The sequence below is a fragment of the Ictalurus punctatus genome, chromosome 24 (assembly GCF_001660625.3).
Source record: "Ictalurus punctatus breed USDA103 chromosome 24, Coco_2.0, whole genome shotgun sequence".
Classification (NCBI taxonomy): domain Eukaryota; kingdom Metazoa; phylum Chordata; class Actinopteri; order Siluriformes; family Ictaluridae; genus Ictalurus; species Ictalurus punctatus.
This window is the reverse complement of record NC_030439.2, coordinates 1119324-1141354: the sequence shown is the minus strand read 5'-3', so window position 1 is coordinate 1141354 and position 22031 is coordinate 1119324. Positions and strand designations below refer to the sequence as shown.

At 47.4% G+C, this 22031-nt stretch overlaps 2 protein-coding genes across 7 annotated transcripts in view; one reads left to right on the top strand and one right to left on the bottom strand.

Annotated features, from left to right (window-relative positions):
* The window catches only part of LOC108257179 (KAT8 regulatory NSL complex subunit 1), an 11618-nt gene extending 7763 nt beyond the window's left edge, over positions 1-3855 (bottom strand). For all 4 annotated transcript variants that reach the window (XM_017454700.2, XM_017454701.2, XM_047150617.1 and 1 more), the window contains exons 1-6: positions 2540-3855; positions 1673-1814; positions 1497-1579; positions 1265-1406; positions 691-835; positions 364-576 (exon numbers count right to left, since the gene is read on the bottom strand). In XM_017454700.2, the coding sequence (XP_017310189.1) occupies positions 364-576; positions 691-835; positions 1265-1406; positions 1497-1579; positions 1673-1814; positions 2540-3855 (2041 nt within the window). The remainder of the gene's footprint in view (positions 1-363; positions 577-690; positions 836-1264; positions 1407-1496; positions 1580-1672; positions 1815-2539) is intronic.
* Positions 3786-22031, top strand: smarcc1b (SWI/SNF related, matrix associated, actin dependent regulator of chromatin, subfamily c, member 1b). Of its 3 annotated transcripts, none has more exons than XM_047150616.2 (28): positions 3786-3903; positions 8499-8618; positions 8701-8786; positions 8993-9074; positions 9191-9283; positions 9538-9607; positions 11394-11463; positions 11632-11707; positions 11949-12074; positions 12173-12255; positions 12757-12872; positions 13005-13064; positions 13162-13196; positions 13291-13406; positions 13506-13577; positions 13944-14057; positions 14225-14378; positions 14485-14595; positions 14723-14782; positions 14903-15161; positions 15315-15476; positions 18567-18616; positions 18763-18856; positions 18972-19105; positions 19466-19600; positions 19936-20089; positions 21426-21497; positions 21681-22031. In XM_047150616.2, exons 3-28 carry the CDS (start codon positions 8719-8721, stop codon positions 21746-21748), a joined length of 2634 nt encoding a protein of 877 aa, XP_047006572.1. In that variant the 5' UTR covers positions 3786-3903; positions 8499-8618; positions 8701-8718; the 3' UTR covers positions 21749-22031. The 3 variants fall into 3 exon arrangements, with proteins under 3 accessions (XP_047006572.1, XP_017310193.1, XP_017310192.1); XM_017454704.3 differs by lacking the exon at positions 3786-3903 and adding an exon at positions 4709-4920 and having other exon boundaries at positions 11397-11463; XM_017454703.3 differs by lacking the exon at positions 3786-3903 and adding an exon at positions 4709-4920.

Sequence of the window (22031 nt, the reverse complement as noted above, 5' to 3'; positions counted from 1 at the left end):
TCACACGTGAGAACAGAATCCGAATCTAGATTTACACTCGAACGTGCGAGGGATTCGACTCTGGCTCTGGCCGAGCACTGCTGTAGAGGAAACGTGCATTGTAAACAGGACCACAAGCGGCACGTCACTTCCTGTGTAAAGATTTCAGCTGGATTTGGATTCAGCTTCTTCACTACTGCGTTTATTGTGCAAAGAAATCGTAGCTAGTGCCGTTTTAAAGGTCTGACGTACCGTAGACGTGTTATCTCTGATGGGATTCTGGTTCGGATTCGCCACTTTCGCCCAACTTTTAATCACACTGAATAGCCTGACAGATAAATCCATCGATATCCAGAACGGATAGGATTTTAATACGTTTCTTACCAGATGTGTTGAAGAGTGGAGGCAGCATGCTTGGTGGGCGGGGACATATAAGCCGCCTCCTTACTTGCCCAGCCTTGTGCTGTCCCTGACCCCGCCTTCCCACGCATGATGACGTTGCTTCGCCCGTCCACCTCACGGCACTGTGGGACTGGCGTCCGGCCAGCGTCGGGGTCGCACAACGCGCGGCAGTCGTTTGTTCACCGCGGTCATCATCTGGAAAACAACCCTTGAGATTATATTCAAAGTTCCATCGCCTCGACTCGGGGAGGCGTATTTTTTAAAGAGCGAACGTGGTACGTTTAATTGTGACTTGCGTGACGGAGATACCTGAAGGCATGGAGAGAACGGGGTGAATGCGCTGGTCCGGCCCTTTCCGACACGTCCACGTGGACGTCCCCTCGGCTGGCGGGTGAGGAGGACCACACAGCACACATACCGCAGGGGGTTCGCAGCAGCATGGCGTAGTCACCGCCTAGCGGAGAGAACGGGGACGTATACACAACGCTAATATTACTTTCCGCCAGTTCACACAGACTTACAAGGTTATCAGGTACACCTACTTTCTGTCCAAATCCATCGTTCCTTTTCAAACGCATTGTGTAGCTGTAGCCCCGGTAGTACTCATCTCCTTCGAACCCATTAATAAATGAACAGGACGGCAGAGATGTATACACAGTAAACCGATAAGAGCGCGTGTTATTAGCGAATGAGTCAAGACAGCCAAAGCAGGATGGCCAAGCTTGATCAGGAGACCACAAAAATCAAGCGTGCTGCAGAAGTAAACAAGGCCACAAGGCCAAGAAACTGCTAATCGCTAAGAGCAACGAGACCCCATCGAGCTTTCCTACTTTCTTCGCTGGACGATTCCTGGAGTTTTCAAGCTCCCTTTTGTTTTGGTTACCTTCGACGCTAGTGCAGGACAACACTCCAAGCGGATCAGCCTGTGACGGCGGTGTCGTAGAAACGGACGGACCCGGGCAGCAGATGAAGTGGGACTGTGTGGCGTTTGTGATGAGGGGGCGGAGTCCTGTGATACCCTCTTCCTGAGAGGATAACCAACAGACAATGACCGAACACATACCACATCCCTACGCCTTCTGGTATGGGAGTGTGTTCATGTGTGTGCAACTGACCTGAACCTGCAGTCATGAGGAGAGGGTCTCGGAGCTCTGAGGGGCGTCCCAGGTACAGAGTGAACGGCTCTCAACTGTGAAACCTCATGGACACGTATTTACGGAATTAAAATCAGGAAAAGCTGCATTATTAAAATAAAATTGAAGGAAAAAAAAAAAAGCCCAAAACAGGTTACCTTTCCCTGTCTGAGGTGCGTGTAGAGCTCAGTCAGTGCACGAATCCCATACTCCAGCTCCGATACTTGAGCCTGTAGCCACACCCACCGACTCCCTAGCCACGCCCTCTCCCTCATCCACTGCCATTCTCTGCTCATACAACTGCAAAGATAAAGTGGAACCCTTGGTTATAGAAATAAATGGAAGAAATGATAAATAACAACAACAGATTCTGCATCTAATCTGTCTGGAGAGCATTTAAGGAACGGAAGAAAAACGCCGAAATCAAAATTCTGTAACGCGTATAGAGACACCTCTGAGGCTCGGACTCAGATCCGTAATTACTACAGAGGGACGAGTCACGCCGAGGCGGGGAATTCTTCATGATTTATCAGTGCGTTTTTATTTATTTTTTTTATTATTATTCTAAATAATGTATTTAATTGTATTTCTGTAGAAAGTTGCTTCAAAGGCAGCAAAAAAATCCCATTCCCTGCAACACAGCAAGAGAAATCATCACTAGGGGGTGAATACTTTCTGGACTGTTATATTCACCGTGTACAACAAAATGTAATCCTTCATTAGCAAGAGCATTTTTCCCTAAATTATTATTATTATTATTATTATTAAGTGCGGCCCTCAGTTCTGCAGGTGATGTACGGGATCAGACTGTACCTGAATGCACGGGAACCCATTTAACAGGAGTTTATGTTATTGTTCTGAACTGATTTATCCGTTCCGACCCACCGGACCCTGGGATGAGTGTAATGTGACCCGGGGTAACAGTGAGCGGGTTCCACGCCCCTGATGTGAGTGGTGTAAGGTGTTGTGCTCATGTACAAGTCCTGTCTGCTGTCTGTATGTTTCTGCAGCACACTCATCCTCACACTGAAACATGTCGGCCTGCTCTCCTCCTCCCCCCCTCCTCCTCCTCCTCACTGTCACTGCCTCCACCAGAGCTGCTGGCCGTGTGATCGGAGTCTAGGGCGCCCCCGGCCGTGCGGAGGACATCACTGCAGCTGCGCGCTAAGCGCCTGAGCTCGGCTGGGTTCGGGGCCGCGGCGGCTCTCCGCAGGTCCCCGAGTTGCTGCGTGACGTGTCGCTCCACCTGTTTCACCTGCACTGCATGAAGGCGGCGCCACAGCATGTCCGTTCTCTCTCCGAGATGCACCTGCCGTTTCTTGGCCTCCACCTGGGCCACCATGACCTGCCTCGACCACGGTCCAGCTACCCGCGCGTGCGGACCGCCATTCACAGCCGGGCGCCGCGTACCGGACTCGTCTTCATCCGCACGTGCACCGTGGGAGGAGGACGCGACTCTGAACTGGGGTTGTTGCTGTGGCCGGTGCTTGCAGTGACCGCGGTCTGAGAGCTGAGCCACGGGGACACCGTTTGCACTCAACCTCTCAGTAGAAGCCAGGAAGGAGCGCACGCGGTACAGCCTCACGCGCCCTTTAGCCGTCCTGCAGCCGCGCCGCTCTCCGTTAATCACACCGCCTGCACCTTTCGTTTCGCACGTGAAACTCAAACTTCCAGCTCCTACCGCGCCTTTGGAAAACTCTGCCCGTCGTCTCAGTTTAAACGTCTCCTCGCGGCTCTGTCTACTTCCGGCTGTGTTCTGGACAGGACCCTCGGAGCCGGAACCGGTACCGCTGTCAGGGTCCGAGCCGCCGCAGTGTAACGCCGCCTCCTCCGCCGTGTTCGTCCCGGAGAAACACGCCCTCTTCGAGGCCCCGCTGTAACTGCATCCCCGGCGCTTGCTGACCGCCGCTTCCGAGTTCCGAGACTCTCGCGCCCCGGTTTCACACACTCCTCTCCGCCCCCCGTATTCCCCCGTACAGCGCGGACACCGCACACCTCCGTCCTCTCCATCAATATTAACGCCGCGGGGATCCCCGCCTCCTCCCGGCGCGGCGCTTCGTCTGCAGCAGCGGGAGAGTCCGCGCGCCGCACCGTCCTCTCGTTCCCGCGTGACCGTGCTGTCCGTGCTCGCGCTCCGTGTTGCGTCGGCGGGATCACAGGTGGCGCTCTCCCACTCGCTGATCGCACGGGCCTCGGTGATCTCTCCGCCGCCGTTTCCGTTCACGAGCTCTCCTCCTCCTCCTCCTCCTCCTCCTCCTCCACCGCAGCAGCTCTGCGGACCCTCCGCCCCGGACCAGGCTGCGCTCGCGCTCATTGTAGTCCGGTTGCAGTAGTAATACATGTTCGGTTTGTCCGCATGGCCACACGGCGTTCCTCCGGTTAGTTACAGGTATGTTTTATTTTCAGGAGGAAGACTGGTTTCCCGACCTGCTCGTCTCTCTGTACGGTTTTTCCGTCTCCTACACTCCCTGAGTGCACTGCGCATGCGCCGTCCACTGGCCCAGCCTTGAACACAGGGATAGGAGGAATTCTGAGCGGAATAAATCTCTCTCTCGAGCGAGCGAGGGGATTGTCTTGTTATTTCTCCAGAGGTTCTCGGCAGTAGCCTTTAATTCTGTTATATTTACACAGTACGAGTTTATTTTATTCACCAGCCTGATTAATGATGAGTGCGAGATCACTTCAGCTGGAATTTCACCACCATGTTATACATTTCACACTTCCTTCCTCACACACCTCGCTGGATGTTCAGCACCACTGATTGGCCAGTTCATTTACACCGACCATTCATTAAACAATCCATAAAATACAACCATTAAAGAAGCAAATGCGCCAGTCAGAACATGAAACCCCTCTGATCTCAGTATACGAGTGCCTTTAACTGCATTAAAGAAACCCAGTTAACGAACATTTCTCATTTATCTTTATTTTATATATCTTTATTCTGTCCTTTTAAATCCTTTCATGAAGAGCAATAAATTAATTAAAGCTATTTTAAGCTTCATCTCGAGGGTCAAACTATGTAATTTAAGTGTGCTATGTCGGACGTATCGCGAGATTGGGGCGAGATTTTATGAATGCGTCCTTAGCGCATGCGCGAAATCGTGCGCATGCGTGTTTGGGTTAGTGCGTCAGGTTTTCACAGCGTCAGGGGATTTCGTTACACCGCTTTTTTTTTTCTTTTTTTTTTTTTTTTTTTTTTGGGTGTTGTAACGCTTCCCCCGTAACAATGGCGGCGCAGACCGCGGGATGTGCAGCCGGAGGCTCGGCGGGAGATAAAGCGGCCGGGAACGCGGCACTGAGTCGGAAAAAGGACGGGGGTCCGTGTGTTGAGTTCTGGGAGAGCGCAGAGACCGTCTCGCAGCTCGAACCGATCCGCACTTGGATCGGGAAGCATTACAAAAAGGTAAGAGCGGGCTCCGTGACGTCAGAATGCGAGTTAAGCTAAGCTAGGTGGCTAAATGTACATACACGGTGAGCTGATGTTAGCCTGTCACAGGAGCGGCGCGTGACTCTTTCTCTTTATCTGGGATTTGGATTGTTTAGTTAACTCGTACCTTAAACCGGAAGTGTTGAGAGAACAGTAGATTAGCTGAGTGACAGCGCTAACTAGCATCGCATCATCATCGCATATCGAACTGAACCGTGTTCTCAGACTGGAGCTGATCTGAGTGCTGCAGTAACACACGTGTCCTGTACCTGGGTTTGTTTACATCTCTACACTTTCTCTGTGCGCCCTCACATCCCTGCGTGCGCCCTCACATCCCTGTGCCCCCTCACATCCCTGCGTGCCCCCTCACATCCCTGCGTGCCCCCTCACATCCCTGCGTGCGCCCTCACATCCCTGTGCCCCCTCACATCCCTGCGTGCCCCCTCACATCCCTGCGTGCCCCCTCACATCCCTGCGTGCGCCCTCACATCCCTGCGTGCCCCCTCACATCCCTGCGTGCGCCCTCACATCCCTGTGCCCCCTCACATCCCTGCGCCCCCTCACATCCCTGCGTGCCCCCTCACATCCCTGCGTGCCCCCTCACATCCCTGCGTGCCCCCTCACATCCCTGCGTGCGCCCTCACATCCCTGTGCCCCCTCACATCCCTGCGTGCCCCCTCACATCCCTGCGTGCGCCCTCACATCCCTGCGTGCCCCCTCACATCCCTGTGCCCCCTCACATCCCTGCGTGCGCCCTCACATCCCTGTGCCCCCTCACATCCCTGCGTGCCCCCTCACATCCCTGCGTGCGCCCTCACATCCCTGCGTGCGCCCTCACATCCCTGTGCCCCCTCACATCCCTGTGCCCCCTCACATCCCTGCGTGCCCCCTCACATCCCTGTGCCCCCTCACATCCCTGCGTGCCCCCTCACATCCCTGCGTGCGCCCTCACATCCCTGCGTGCCCCCTCACATCCCTGTGCCCCCTCACATCCCTGCGTGCGCCCTCACATCCCTGTGCCCCCTCACATCCCTGCGTGCGCCCTCACATCCCTGCGTGCGCCCTCACATCCCTGTGCCCCCTCACATCCCTGTGCGCCCTCACATCCCTGCGTGCGCCCTCACATCCCTGCGTGCGCCCTCACATCCCTGTGCCCCCTCACATCCCTGCGTGCCCCCTCACATCCCTGCGTGCCCCCTCACATCCCTGTGCCCTCTCACATCTCTGTGCTCTAATATCGCTCTGTGCCCTCTAGGGATGTCACGATACCAAAAAATCTACCGATACCACCAAAAGTACACAATACTCGATACCAAAGTCGATACCAAAATATATAACATTTTTTTTTAAATAATAAAATAAATAAACTCTCCTGGAGCACATCCTCCTCTGGCTGATACTGGGGGGGGGGGGGGTATTTTAGTTATCAAACACTGGCTGACAATGAGTAGACGTGCACCCCTATACGCATGCGCAAAGGCGCGCACACACACCCACACCCACACACCCCTTATACTCTGAATGCAAGCATTAGTTTAAATTCTCTGATATGGTGGCAGGCCAGAAAGATTTATTAAAAGCATGAACGTGTGAATATTATTATTAATATATTATTAGTGACATGAGGCTGCGTGTATCCGACAGGACCCGGGCTGGATGGCGATGCATGGTGTCCATTAGGAGGTAGTTTATAACACTGCAATGTGTTAGCGTCGTTAACAAATAACTGTCTATCGCTAACATTACATGGAGCGTAACGTTAGCTGGTTTCACGCCCACGATGCAGCTGCCTCAAACACACATAATACAGGAGCGTCTTTCAGGAGCGTCGCCGAATTCCAAGTGTTTCCTCGCTTTGTTCGAAATGAACGATAGCAGCGGCTGCACATCGGAAACCGATACTAACTTTCCTCTCTTTTCCTCTCAACGAGTCGGGGCGGAGCTAAACTTAAAGCTAAGCTAATCACTAAACTTGTTAAGCTAATCTTTTGTAGTGTTTCCTGTGTGCTTGTAGGCGTTCCTCTTCTACACTTGTGGACCGACTAAATCATTTGCGCGTATTTACTGCCCCCATCAGGTCCGGAAGAATCGCAAGCTCGGTACTTTCGTTACAGCCGGTACCAACGGAAATGCAGGAAAACAAGTACCGTTACGTTTTAACAATGTTGGTACCGAAGTATCGGTTCTCGTGACATCCCTAGTGCCTTCACATCTCTGTGCTCTAATATCTCTCTGTGCTCTAATATCTCTCTGTGCCCTCACAGCTCTGTGCTGTAATATCTCTGTGCTCTCGCATCTCTGTGCTTTCATATCCCTGTGCCCTCACGTCTCTGCCTGTGCTTTCACATCACTCTCTGTGCACCCTTGAGTCTCCGTTCAGGTGTGTGTGGATAGCATTTACTGTGAGTTTTGCACATTACCATAATCGCGCTCGGTTTTAATGATAATTAAAAATGTGACACGGTAATAATAACCGTCGGGGAATTTTATCATGGCGTGTCTCTCTGGGTGCCCTCCTGTCCCTCTGCGCCCTCGCGTCTTCCTCTGTGCCCTCGCGTCTCTGTGTGTGCTCTATAACAGCTTACAGCTTTTACATACATCACTACACAGAAATGTGTGAATAATGAATATTTAGCCTGATCAAATTTGAGTGCTTACACCAATCCTCTGTTGATATCAGGACAGCTCCTGACCTGAAAACGCTTACTCTATACGGGTGTATGTTCTGATCCAAGCGACTCCCTGCTGAAAAAACCAGCAGAACACACACCGTCATGCCGGTGGAACATCTTTACCAGCGTCTACTTTCTGGCATCATTAGCAGTAATTCCGAATTATTTACCATCTGCTTAAAGCAAGCCCGAACTCTGATGTGTGTTAAGATGGGACAGACACCACACAGATCTTTCACATTCACACAAGACACAACGCCTTACAGCAGGCGGCCATGGACCCTTTAACAATTTTGCAAGACTTGGTAATAGACAGCTGGCTCGGTTACCATGACGATGTCCGTATCAGGTATCGGGCTGTACTCGGGGCTCGTCATCATTTGGAAGAACAGAATCGGATCCCTAGTCGCAAGGCTCATGATCACACACAGATTTTGTGTTAATTGCTATAATGGTAATATATATATATATACAGTATCTCACAAAAGTTAGTACACCCCTCACATTGTTGTGAATATTTGATGATATCTTTTCATGTGACAACACTGAAGAAATGACACTGTGCTACAGTGTAAAGTAGTGAGTGTACAGCTTGTGTAACAGTGTAAATTTGCCGTCCCCTCAAAATAACACACAGCCATTAATGTCTAAACCGCTGGCAACAAAAGTGAGTTACACAAGCTGTACACTCACTACTTTACATTGTAGCACAGTGTCATTTCTTCAGTGTTGTTACATGAAAAGATATCATCAAATATTTACACAAATGTGAGGGGTGCACTCACTTTTGTGAGATACTGTGTATGTATGTATACACACACACACACACACACACACACCATGACCTGCTAAACTAACAATCTCGTATGTGTTCTTTCACAGTATGTGCAGGCTGATGCTCCTTCCTGCAAGTCTCTGTCCGCGCTGGTCATCCAGCTCCAGCAGTTTCAGGAGGATGCATTCGGCCGTAAAGCGAGTGACCCGGGCCTCACGAAACTGCCGGTGAGTCACTGCTCTCACTTCAGCGGCCATGTTTTCTTTTCCAACCCACACACTAATATATTTCCCCTGGCCTTTTTCACAGGCGAAGTGTTTTTTCGACATGAAGCCAGGAGGCGCTCTCGGCCACATCCTTGGCTCTGTGTACAAGTTTAAAACCGAGCAGGGCTGGTGAGTGTTCAGGCTTTACCTCACAATCTTCTCACCTCACTCGTGTGCTTCTATCACGTCACAGGGGAAAGGAGGAGCATGCACTGACACGAGTCTTTACACCTAGAAGAACTTTGTTTTTGTTTTTTACATCATTACACAGTTGTACTGGTGTAAATATAAGTTGAGTCAGTACGTACTAAACGTCCTCTCGTTCTTTGCTGTAGGCGGCGCTTTGACCTGCAGAACCCGTCCCGAGTGGACCGCAATGTGGAGATGTTCGTCAGTGTGGAGAAAACACTGGTGCAGGTACAGAGCGAAAGACACCGACACACTCGAGGACACAGATAGCACAAGAGATATGCAGTCACCACAATACACATTTCTGAAATCGTGTGTGTGTGTGTGTGTGTGTGTGTGTTTAGAATAATCTTCTGTGCAGGCCTGTGGTGTATCTGTCACCTGAGCTGGACCAGAAGCAGGCCAGCAAACTCAAAGACATCATCATGCAGCACAAGGTGGGGCAAAGAGTTTCACACCATAATCACACAGATTCTTATTCACAGTGAATTCACTCTTCTGGGTCTTTTCTGTTCTCTCACTCCCTCTCTCTCTCTTTCTCTCTATCTCTCTCTCTATCTCTCTCCCTTTCCCTCCCTCTCTCTCTCTCTCTCCCCCCTCCCTCTCTCTCTCTCTCTCCCTCTCTCTCTCCCCCCTCCCTCTCTCTCTCTCTCTCTCTCTCTCTCTCTCTCTCTCTCTCTCTCTCTCTCAGGGTTCGGTTACAGAGGACAGGTTACAAGCCACCCATCAGATCTACCCTACTCCCACCTCAGTAGATGAAGGTGTGTGTAGTGATGTGTAAGGACTATGTATGTGTATATATGTACAGTTGTGCTCAAAAGTTTACACCCCCCTGACTCTTAATGTATCGTGTTGCCATCTAGCACATTAGTGAATATTTGCACCTTTTGTAATAGTTGTGCAAGGGGTATGTATGTATATGTGTGTGTGTGTGTGTGTGTGTATATATATATATATAAAATAGTATCTCACAAAAGTGAGTACACCCCTCACATTGTTGTAAATATTTGATTATATCTTTTCATGTGACAACACTGAAGAAATGACACTGTGCTACAATGTAAAGTAGTGAGTGTACAGCTTGTGTAACAGTGTAAATTTGCCGTCCCCTCAAAATAACTCAACACACAGCCGTTAATGTCTAAACCGCTGGCAACAAAAGTGAGTACACCCCTAAGTGAAAATGTCCAAATTGGAGCCAAAGTGTCAATTTTTTTTTGGTGTTTCCAGTACTGCCTTAACCCTCTTGGGCATGGAGTCACCAGAGCTTCACAGGTTCCACTGGAGTCCTCTTCCACTCCTCCATGACCACATCACGGAGCTGGTGAATGTTAGAGACCTTGTGCTCCTCCACCTTCCGTTTGAGGATGCCCCACAGATGCTCAATAGGGTTTAGGTCTGGAGACATGCTTGGCCAGTCCATCACCTTCACCCTCAGCTTCTTTAGCAAGGCAGTGGTCATCTTGGAGGTGTTTTTGGGGTCGTTATCATGCTGGAATACTGTCCTGCGGCCCAGTCTCTGAAGGGAGGGGATCACGCTCTGCTTCAGTATGTCACAGTACATGTTGGCATTCGTAGTTCCCTCAATGAACTGTAGCTCCCCAGTGCCGGCAGCACTCATGCAGCCCCAGACCATGACACTCCCACCACCATGCTCGACTGTAGGCAAGACACACTTGTCTTTGTACTCCTCATCTGGTTGTCGCCACACACGCTTGACACCATCTGAACCAAATAAGTTTATCTTGGTCTCATCAGACCACAGGACATGGTTCCAGTAATCCATGTCCTTAGTCTGCTTGTCTTCAGCAAACTGTTTGTGGGCTTTCTTGTGCATCATCTTTAGAAGAGGCTTCCTTCTGGGACGACAGCCATGCAGACCAATTTGATGCATTGTGCGGCGTATGGTCTGAGCACTGACAGGCTGACCCCCCACCCCTTCAACCTCTGCAGCAATGCTGGCAGCACTCATACGTCTATTTCCCAAACACAACCTCTGGATATGACGCTGAGCACGTGCACTCAACTACTTTGGTGGACCATGGCGAGGCCTGTTCTGAGTGGAACCTGCCCTGTTAAACCGCTGTATGGTCTTGGCCACCGTGCTGCAGCTCAGTGTCAGGGTCTTGGCGATCTTCTTATAGCCTAGGCCATCTTTATGTAGAGCAACTATTCTTTTTTTCAGATCCTCAGAGAGTTCTTTACCATGAGGTGCCATGTTGAACTTCCAGTGACCAGTATGAGGGAGTGTGAGAGCGATGACACCAAATTTAACACACCTACACCCCATTCACACCTGAGACCTTGTAACACTAACAAGTCACATGACACCGCGGAGGGAAAATGGCTAAGTGGACCCAATTTGGACATTTTCACTTAGGGGTGTACTCACTTTTGTTGCCAGTGATTTAGACATTGATGGCTGTGTGTTGAGTTATTTTGAGGGAACAGCAAATTTACACTGTTACACAAGCTGTACACTCACTACTTTACATTGTGTGTGTGTATATATATATATATTATATAATTACACTTTTTTCCCCCCAGAAGACTGGTTCAGACCTGTTATGCGGGTCAATCAACATGTGATGGTGCACTGGGGCATGTATCCAGACAGGTGAGTGTATATAGATGTGTATATATACACACACACACACACACACACACACACACACACACACACACACACACACACACACGGAAACAACATGGAAACAAAACATGGAAACAAAATGAAATCCTGTCCCTGTAGTGTAATATAAATGTATGGGTCTTTGGCTTGTAGTTATGATACATGGCTGTCAGTCAGTGATGTTGATGTGGATCCAGAGGAAGCCCCCACTTCAGACCGACCCTGGAAGGTGAGTGAACTGAAAGTCTGAGGTTAGAATAATTCAGCATGTCTGATGTATGCTGGAACATGTTTAGGCCTCTTAGTTCTTAAGGAAATTGTAATGCTACAGCATACAGAGACATACAGTTTCGTGGTTTAAACGGTCTGGGGACAAAGCACATATGGGTGTGATGGTCTGCCTAGTGTGCGTGTCTCTGTACATTCACCTGTACAGGTCGACTCCACTGATTAGTCTGCCTTCCTTCCAGGTTCATGTTAAGTGGCTTCTTGACTCGGACGTGTTCAACGAGTGGATGAACGAGGAAGACTACGAGGTGGACGACAGCAAAAGGAGCATGAGTTACCGGAGGCGCATCTACCCCCGAGACGAGGAGGTAGCGCTTCACCTCCCCTCTCTGTTCCCCGGCCTCTCGTGTTTGTTCCTCCGCTTTTGATCTTTCAGTCATTTCCTTTTGTTTTTCTTCTACATAAGGAATGCAAGACTTCCGGGAAGAAGAGAAGGCGCTCCCCCTCTCCACCCACATCCGAGTCCAGGAAGAAAGGAGGGAAAAAGGGGTGAGAAGAACACGTAGTTATGAAAAGTACCCAATACTTTTGAGGATGGCAATAAATAAAGATATATTTTTATATAAATAGTGTCTTATTATTCATGTTTAATATTCACTAACTGGCCATTTTAATAGGAACATGATAGTTATACCGTGTAGGGCCCCCTTGCTCTCGGAACAGTGCTGGCGTGTCCATGTTGACCATGTGACCGCTTCACATCGTTTCTGCCGATTTCGTCAGATTCCTGTTCTTGGCTTACAGGAGTGGAACCCAGTGTGATCGTCTGCTGGTGTAGCCCCTCCGCCTCATGTTTTGGCGTGCTGGGTGTTCTTCCTGTTAGCTCAAACAAATCCGGCAAGGTGTCTCCACCCGCAGGACTGCTGGAGATGAGCAGCTTCTGCAATGTGATTACCTGTGGCTCTGGACCTGTATCTGTGACTGCCTGCTTGTACACAGGTGTTCCTAATAAAGTGGGCAGTGAGTGAGTGTATCGTGTGTCATTTGCAGATCGTATAAGAGGCGTGGCCAGCAGGAAGAGGCGGAGCCGGAAGAAGACCTAACTAAAGACATGGAGGACCCAACACCTGTGCCTAACATGGAGGAGGTCACATTGCCTAAAAATGGTGTGGGGTGTTTTTTGTTTTTTTGTTTTTTTTCCTTTCTTCGTTTTCTACAGTAATACTACTGCTAAACCTAACACTAGCTCCAGCTGTCTCGTGATTAACACTGATGTTTTGCTTTCTTATTATCGACAGTCAACCTGAAGAAAGACAGCGAGAACACACCGGTGAAAGGAGGAACCATGGCTGACTTGGGTATGACCCTGTGCTGGTTTGTTTACACACGTTAGTGCTTGGCTTTATAAGACCGGTCTCTGTAATGTTCCTCTTTTTTTTAATCTTCTTTTTTTAGATGACCAGGAAGACGAGTTCCTATCTGGAGTCAGGGTAAGTGGTGTACCAACTGTATCGGATCAGTAATGGTGTTTTTATGAGACATTGGTATGCTAATAGATATCTGTGTGTGTGTGTGTGTGTTCAGGATGAGGAGGATCAGGGACGGGAGTTTGGGCGTGGGCTGGACGGAGAGGAGAGTGCCACAGAGCAGACTCACCATATCATCATACCCAGCTACGCCTCCTGGTTCGACTACAACTGGTAAATCTTCCCCGGGGCCGCATCCCACCTAACCGCAGTGTGCACTCGAGACTGGTTTCAGTGACTGAGGTGTAACCATCAATCTGTTCTTTGTCTCAGTATTCACCGGATAGAGAGGAGAGCGCTGCCCGAGTTCTTCAACGGGAAGAACAAGTCCAAATCACCAGAGATGTGGGTCACTCACACACTCTCACTCTCACTCTCTCTCTCTCTCTCTCTCTCTCTCTCTCTCTCTCTCTCTCTCTCTCTCACTCACACACACACACACACACACACACACACACACACTCATATACATATAATCTATACACTCTATCACCATCACACCCATATGTGATTCTCCAAATCCCCACAGCCACGCCCGAAAATCTAGTGGAAAGCCTTCCCAGAAGAGTGGAGGAGCTTATTATAACAGTAAAAGGGGGAATAAATCTGGAACGGGACTTCAACAAGCACGGACGGGTGTGATGGGCAGGGGTGCACATACTTTTGCATAAACAGAAGTGTACACTCTGGGTGTGTTATTAATGTTTGCAGATATTTGGCATATCGCAACTTCATGATCGACACGTATCGCCTAAACCCTCAGGAGTACTTGACCTCCACCTCCTGCAGACGAAACCTTACAGGAGACGTGTGTGCCCTTATGAGGTCAGCTGTGTGTGTGTGTGTGTGTGTGTGTGTGTGTGTGTGTGTGTGTGTGTGTGTGTAATAGTGAGTGTGTATCTGTGATGTATATAACCTTTACCCTGACCTTGCTTTCTGGTACCAGTTGTGTGTATTTCTCTCTGTGTGTGTGTGTCTGTGTGTGTGTGTAGGGTCCATGCATTCCTGGAGCAGTGGGGTTTGATAAATTACCAGGTGGATGCTGAGAGCCGACCTCTTCCTATGGGTCCTCCACCTACACCTCACTTTAATGTTCTCACAGACAGTCCCACAGCCCTGGTCCCTCTGCAGCATAGACCATTACAGGTACACACACACACACACACACACACGGCTTGTAGTTGTAACAGTTTGTGGCATTGTAATTGTTTTGTTATATTGTGTGTGTGTGTGTGTGTGTGTGTGTGTGTAGGTTTCAGCCTCTCAGCATATGCTCCACTTCCCAGAGAAGAGCAGAGAAAAGCCTTCAGACCTTCAAAACTTCGGACTACGAACCGATATTTACGCCAAGAAGCATCCCAAGGTGTGTACACACACACACACACACACACACACACACACACACACATCTTATCTGTGCTTCAGGAAGCTTACTGTTTTGCTGAAAGCACAAGTCTAAGTAGTCTGTGTGTTTGTTACACACTCTTTAGACGAAAGGAGCGAACGCAGGACGCGAGTGGACAGAACAGGAAACTCTGTTGCTTTTGGAGGTGAGTCTGGTGACCAATAAAGTTACACTGTCACTCAGACCAAGCAAAGGATATTTCACTGATGTGTTTCTGTCTTCCCCAATATCTCTCTCTCTCTCTCTCTCTCTCTCTCTCTCTCAGGCATTAGAGATGTATAAAGATGACTGGAATAAGGTCTCTGAGCATGTGGGTAGCCGCACACAGGATGAGTGTATCCTGCATTTCCTGCGCTTGCCCATAGAGGACCCGTACCTGGAGAACTCTGAAGCGTCGATGGGCCCCCTCGCCTACCAGCCTGTTCCCTTTAGCCAGTCAGGAAACCCCGTCATGAGCACCGTGGCTTTCCTCGCCTCCGTCGTGGACCCCAGAGTGGCCTCTGCTGCTGCCAAGGCAGCCCTGGGTGTGTCCCTGTGTGTTGCGCTGTGCCCCTGTGTCCGACCCACCACAAAAGAAATGGAAAAAAAAAAAATATTTTACTGATCAGTGTATAAGAACTTGTCCTTGATGTATTCCTTTTGCTTTTTATTTCTTTCGTTTCTCTTCTCATTCTCAGAGGAGTTCTCTCGCGTTCGAGAACAAGCTTCTCCAGAGCTACTCAATCCCCCCATCGTCAAAATCCAAGATCCTGGCCAGAGTTTAGCAGAACTTGAGCCCACCTTTGGAATGCAGTCAAGTAACACATCCGGACCTGAGGCAGACCAACTAGAAAAGACTGGTACTTTATATACACTACACACTGTACATGTGAACATGTGTATATACACTACACACTGTACATGTGAACATGTCTATATACACTATACACTGTACATGTGAACATGTCTATATACACTATACACTGTACATGTGAACATGTCTATATACACTACACACTGAACATGTGAACATGTGTATATACACTACACACTGAACATGTGAACATGTGTATATACACTACACACTGTACATGTGAACATGTCTATATACACTACACACTGAACATGTGAACATGTGTATATACACTACACACTGTACATGTGAACATGTCTATATACACTACACACTGTACATGTGAACATGTGTATATACACTACATGTGAACATGTGTATATACACTACACACTGTATATGTGAACATGTGTATATACACTACATGTGAACATGTGTATATACACTACACACTGTATATGTGAACATGTGTATATACACTACACTACATGTGAACATGTGTATATACACTACACACTGTATATGTGAACATGTGTATATACACTACACTACATGTGAACATGTGTATATACACTACACACTGTATATGTGAACATGTGTATATACACTACACTACATGTGAACATGTGTATATACACTACACACTGTACATGTGAACATGTGTATATACACTACACTACATGTGAACATGTGTATATACACTACACACTGTATATGTGAACATGTCTATATACACTACACACTGTACATGTGTATATACACTACACACTGTACATGTGTATATGTGTGTATATACACTACACACTGTACATGTGAACATGTGTGTATATACACTACACACTGTACATGTGAACATGTGTATATACACTACACACTGTACATGTGTGTGTGTGTATATACACTACACACTGTACATGTGAACGTGTGTGTGTGTATATACACTACACACTGTACATGTGTATATACACTACACACTGTACATGTGTATGTGTGTATATACACTACACACTGTACATGTGAACATGTGTGTGTATATACACTACACACTGTACATGTGTATATACACTACACACTGTACATGTGAACATGTCTATATACACTACACACTGTACATGTGAACATATCTATATACACTACACACTGTACATGTGAACATGTCTATATACACTACACACTGTACATGTGAACATGTCTATATACACTACACACTGTACATGTGAACATGTCTATATACACTACACTGTACATGTGAACATGTCTATATACACTACACACTGTACATGTGAACATGTGTGTGTATATACACTACACACTGTACATGTGTATATACACTACACACTGTACATGTGAACATGTCTATATACACTACACACTGTACATGTGAACATATCTATATACACTACACACTGTACATGTGAACATGTCTATATACACTACACTGTACATGTGAACATGTCTATATACACTATACACTGTACATGTGAACATGTCTATATACACTACACACTGAACATGTGAACATGTGTATATACACTACACACTGTACATGTGAACATGTCTATATACACTACACACTGTACATGTGAACGTGTGTGTGTGTATATACACTACACACTGTACATGTGTATATACACTACACACTGTACATGTGTATATACACTACACACTGTACATGTGAACGTGTGTGTGTGTATATACACTACACACTGTACATGTGTATATACACTACACACTGTACATGTGTATATACACTACACACTGTACATGTGAACATGTCTATACACTACACACTGTACATGTGAACACGTGTGTGTGTGTGTGTGTGTGTATACACTACACACTGTACATGTGAACACGTCTATATACACTGTACATGTGAACACGTGTGTGTGTGTGTGTGTATATATATACACTCTACACTGTACATGTAAACACGTGTGTGTGTGTGTGTGTGTGTGTGTGTGTGTGTGTATATACACTCTACACTGTACATGTAAACACGTGTGTGTGTGTGTGTGTGTGTGTGTGTGTGTGTGTTTGTTTGTTTATACACTATACTCTGTACATGCCAGCACACTCAGGCAGGCTGTACTGCAGGAATTCACCAGTAGGGGTCAACATTAGACTCAGTATTTTTTACCCAGTAAAGACTTATTAAAATATACAGTCGCTTCAGAAATGTAATTTTTTTTGTGTAATTTAATTCGGAATGGATTAAAAGTACTTTTTTAGAAAGCAATCTACTAATCACAAAGCTAAAACAAGTTTTTAGAAAACTTTCACATGTTCCTAAATTTGTATTTGGCTGCATTCATGCATACCTCAACTTTGACCAGATCCCCTTCCATGCCGGTGAGAAGCACTCCCACAGCAGGACGCTGCCACCACCACGCTTCACTGTAGGGATCGTATAGATGGCCAGTCGATGAACAGTACCTACTTTTCTCCAAAATAAATGTAGCACTTGAAGTCTAGCCACTCTATCATAAACATCTGATTGATGATGTGTTTCTGATTGATGAGTATTTTGAGACAGGTTCTCCCATGTCTGTAGAGGACTTCTGAAGCTCTATTAGAGCTTGGACATTGGGTTCTGATCAAGACTCTTCTAGACCAGTTACTGAGTTTGGCTGGACAGCCAGCTCCAGGAAGGTTCCTGGGAACATTCATCTCTTTTAGAAATGGTTTTATTCTCTCTCCCAGATCTATGCCTCGACACAGTTTGATTGTGGAGGTCCACAGACAGCTCCTTGCACTTCATGGCTTGGTTTCCTGTCTGACCTGTACTGTGATTTGTGGGATCTTCTACACACGGCTGTGTGCTGTTCCAAAACCATTTACCAGAATTGTTCTAGAGACCCCTCAAGATGGACCAGGATGCACATGAGCTCCATCTGGAGTGCCTTTAGTCGGGGGTCTAAATACATAGCTCAACAAGAGATTTAATTTGTTTGGTTTTTAATGATGTATTATCGTGTGCAGATTTATGGACAAGATGTGTGTGCACATGTAACTGTATTACAGCGGAAGGGGGTGCGAATACTTTCTGAAACCACTGTATGCAAGTTGATCGAACCTTTTCTGACCTTCGTTTCAGACGGAACCCGACTGGAAAAGCTGGAGTTCGACACAGAACACCATGAAAAGGTGCGACGGCCCAGTTTCCGTACTGAAAGGAGTGTTAAAGGGTCATCTAAAACAAACGCCACAGTTAATATAATATATAATCCAAATCACTTTCTTCCTCTTTATTTCTTTTTCTGTCCCTTTTTCTCAATGGCTCGGTGTCTCAGCCAATGGGGGAAGTCGCTGCAGGAGAGGGAGAGCGAGTAAAGAACGAAGAAAAGGATGAGACCGAAGGGGAGAAAGGAGAGGACAGCAAAGCAGGTTTGTGTTTGCAGCACTCGCACGTCATAAATATACGATTATCATAACGTGCACCTGGTTTAATTAGCAATTTATTTATTTTTACTCCGTGTCTTCGCGTGTGTGTGTGGTGTAGAGGAAGGCATGGAAGTGGTCCAGACACAAGGGGAACATGGCGAGAGAAGGAGGAGGGCAGAACTTGAGCTGGTTGAAGCGAATATTGCTACAGCAGCTGCAGCTGCCCTGGCGTCTGCTGCCACCAAGGCCAAAGTGAGTTTGATTAAAACCAAACCTCAGACCAGCCTGCATCTGTTCTATACCAGGAGCATGCATACCAGGGTAGAATTTACTGTATTTTACGATCGGCGACCGTTTCATACCTTCTCACGTGACCCTGTGGGTTTCTTCTAGGTTCTCCCGTTTCCTCCTATAAGCATGCCAATAAGTGGATTGGTTGCATTAGTATTCACTTCACTCCCTCACCTTTGTTTGCAATCACAGCTGCAAATCTTCTGGGATATGTCTGCATCATCTTAGCTTATTTAATCCCCTCATCTCTCTCTCTCTCTCTCTCTCTCTCTCTCTCTCTCTCTCTCTCTCTCTCTCTCTCTCTCTTCTGCGCTTTTCTAGCACTTGGCTGCTGTGGAGGAAAGGAAGATTAAGTCTCTTGTGGCTCTGCTGGTAGAGACCCAGATGAAGAAGCTGGAGATCAAGCTGAGGCATTTTGAGGAGCTGGAGACCATCATGGACCGGGAGAAAGAGGCTGTGAGTGAACATAGCACTGCGGAATTGATCAAATACACGCTTGGTTATTACTTCCTGTAATAGTTGGTTCTTAAAATGTACAGTAGTGTCGGAGCGGTTCTCCGGTTGTCCCTCTAGAGTAACCTTTAAAGGTTATATGTAGGACACTATCAGAAAGGGTTCCAGGAGAAGTTAATACCCTTTACATATCCAATGACTCCATAAGCACCCTTGAAGAACCCTTTTTTTTTTTTTTTTTTTTTAACAGTGTGGTGCTCCAGAACATTCTGTCAGCATCATGCACATTCTTCTGGTCACTGTAAGGTCCTATTGGTGTGTGTGTGTGTGTGTTTCAGCTGGAGCAGCAGCGTCAGCAGTTGCTGTCAGAGAGGCAGAACTTCCACCTGGAGCAGGTGAAGTACGCTGAGCTAAAGGCACGCCAGCAGCTGGAACAGCAACAGGGCGGAGCCTCACAGAGCAGCGGACCTGTGTTTAACCCGCTACATCATGGTACAGTCACTTTTTTATATATACATATACATATATACAGTGAGGGAAAGAAGTATTTGATCCCCTGCTGATTTTGTATGTTTGCCCACTGACAAAGAAATGATCAGTCTATAATTTTAATGGTAGTTGTATTTGAACAGTGAGAGACAGAATAACAACAAGAAAATCCAGAAAAACGCATGTCAAAAATGTTATAAATTGATTTGCATTTTAATGAGGGAAATAAGTATTTGACCCCCTCTCCATCAGAAAGATTTCTGGCTCCCAGGTGTCTTTTATACAGGTAACGAGCTGAGATTAGGAGCACACTCTTAAAGGGAGTGCTCCTAATATCAGTTTGTTACCTGTATAAAAGACACCTGTCCACAGAAGCAATCAATCAATCAGATTCCAAACTCTCCAGCATGGCCAAGACCAAAGAGCTCTCCAAGGATGTCAGGGACAAGATTGTAGACCTACACAAGTCTGGAATGGGCTACAAGACCATTGCCAAGCAGCTTGGTGAGAAGGTGATAACAGTTGGTGTGATTATTCGCAAATGGAAAAAACACAAAAGAACTGTCAATCTCCCTCGGCCTGGGGCTCCTTGCAAGATCTCACCTCGTGGAGTTGCAGTGATCATGAGAACAGTGAGGAATCAGCCCAGAACTACACGGGAGGATCTTGTCAATGATCTCAAGGCAGCTGGGACCATAGTCACCAAGAAAACAATTGGTAACACACTACGCCGTGAAGGACTGAAATCCTGCAGCGCCCGCAAGGTCCGCTGCTCAAGAAAGCACATATACATGCCCATCTGAAGTTTGCTAATGAACATCTGAATGATTCAGAGGACAACTGGGTGAACGTGTTGAGGTCAGATGAGACCAAAATGGAGCTCTTTGGCATCAACTCAACTCGCCGTGTTTGGAGGAGGAGGAATGCTGCCTATGACCCCAAGAACACCATCCTCACCGTCAAACATGGAGGTGGAAACATTATGCTTTGGGGGTGTTTTTCTGCTAAGGGGACAGGACAACTTCACAGCATCAAAGGCCCGGCCCTTTGCGGATAAGATTGGACACGCCTGATCTAAGTGAAGTGTGTGTGTGTGTGTGTGTGTGTGTGTGTGTGTGTGTGTGTGTGTCCGTGTCCCAAATGAATAAATAAATAAAGCAGAACATAAATCCAGCCACAAGCAGCAATGATCGGGGTCCAAGCATGACTCTGTAAATACACAGAAATTATTGATTTGTTTATTTTTAAATCTTCTAGACAGGTTAGACGAAGCCGGCGGTTTGATATTGCTGTGTGTTTGAGAGCAGTGTACAGGTTGATGTGTTGGCTGTGTTGTCAGGTCGGACAGTGGGCAGCGGAGGGGCAGGGCAGGTGATGGGCTCGCAGCACACCGGTGCTCCTAATGGCACATGTGAGTAACTACACCTCTGTATCTCATCCTCTCTTCCAATCCCTCACTTCAGTTCTTCTTACATTGTGTGTGTGTGTGTGTGTGTGTGTGTGTGTGTGTGTGTGTGTGTGTGTGTGTCCTCAGTTGTTGTATATAGTAACACACGCAGGATGTTTAATTAGTTTTTCTTTGTACTGTATGCAGACCCGACTCCGCCCTCCTCCCAGTCTGAAGGGGCCACGCCTGTTCCCCGGCCCCCGATGGACAGCTGAAGTCGCGTGGTTTTCGACGAGCGATCTCCTGCCTGCGTATCTGATTACAGACGGTGTAACCACGCGGGTCCACCAAGCTATCAGTCATATCTCACACAGCTCCGTTCCCCAGTGGACACGTCAGAACTTCTAGTCGTCTGTACATGGTGTTTTAATGCTACAGTAAATTTAAACCGTCCCACGTGTCGCGTTTTTGGCCAGCGCTAAATGTTTGTAGCTTGGTTTTGTATTGAATGACATCCTTCACTCATGCCAATAAATCTTTTTTTTTTAAATAAAACTA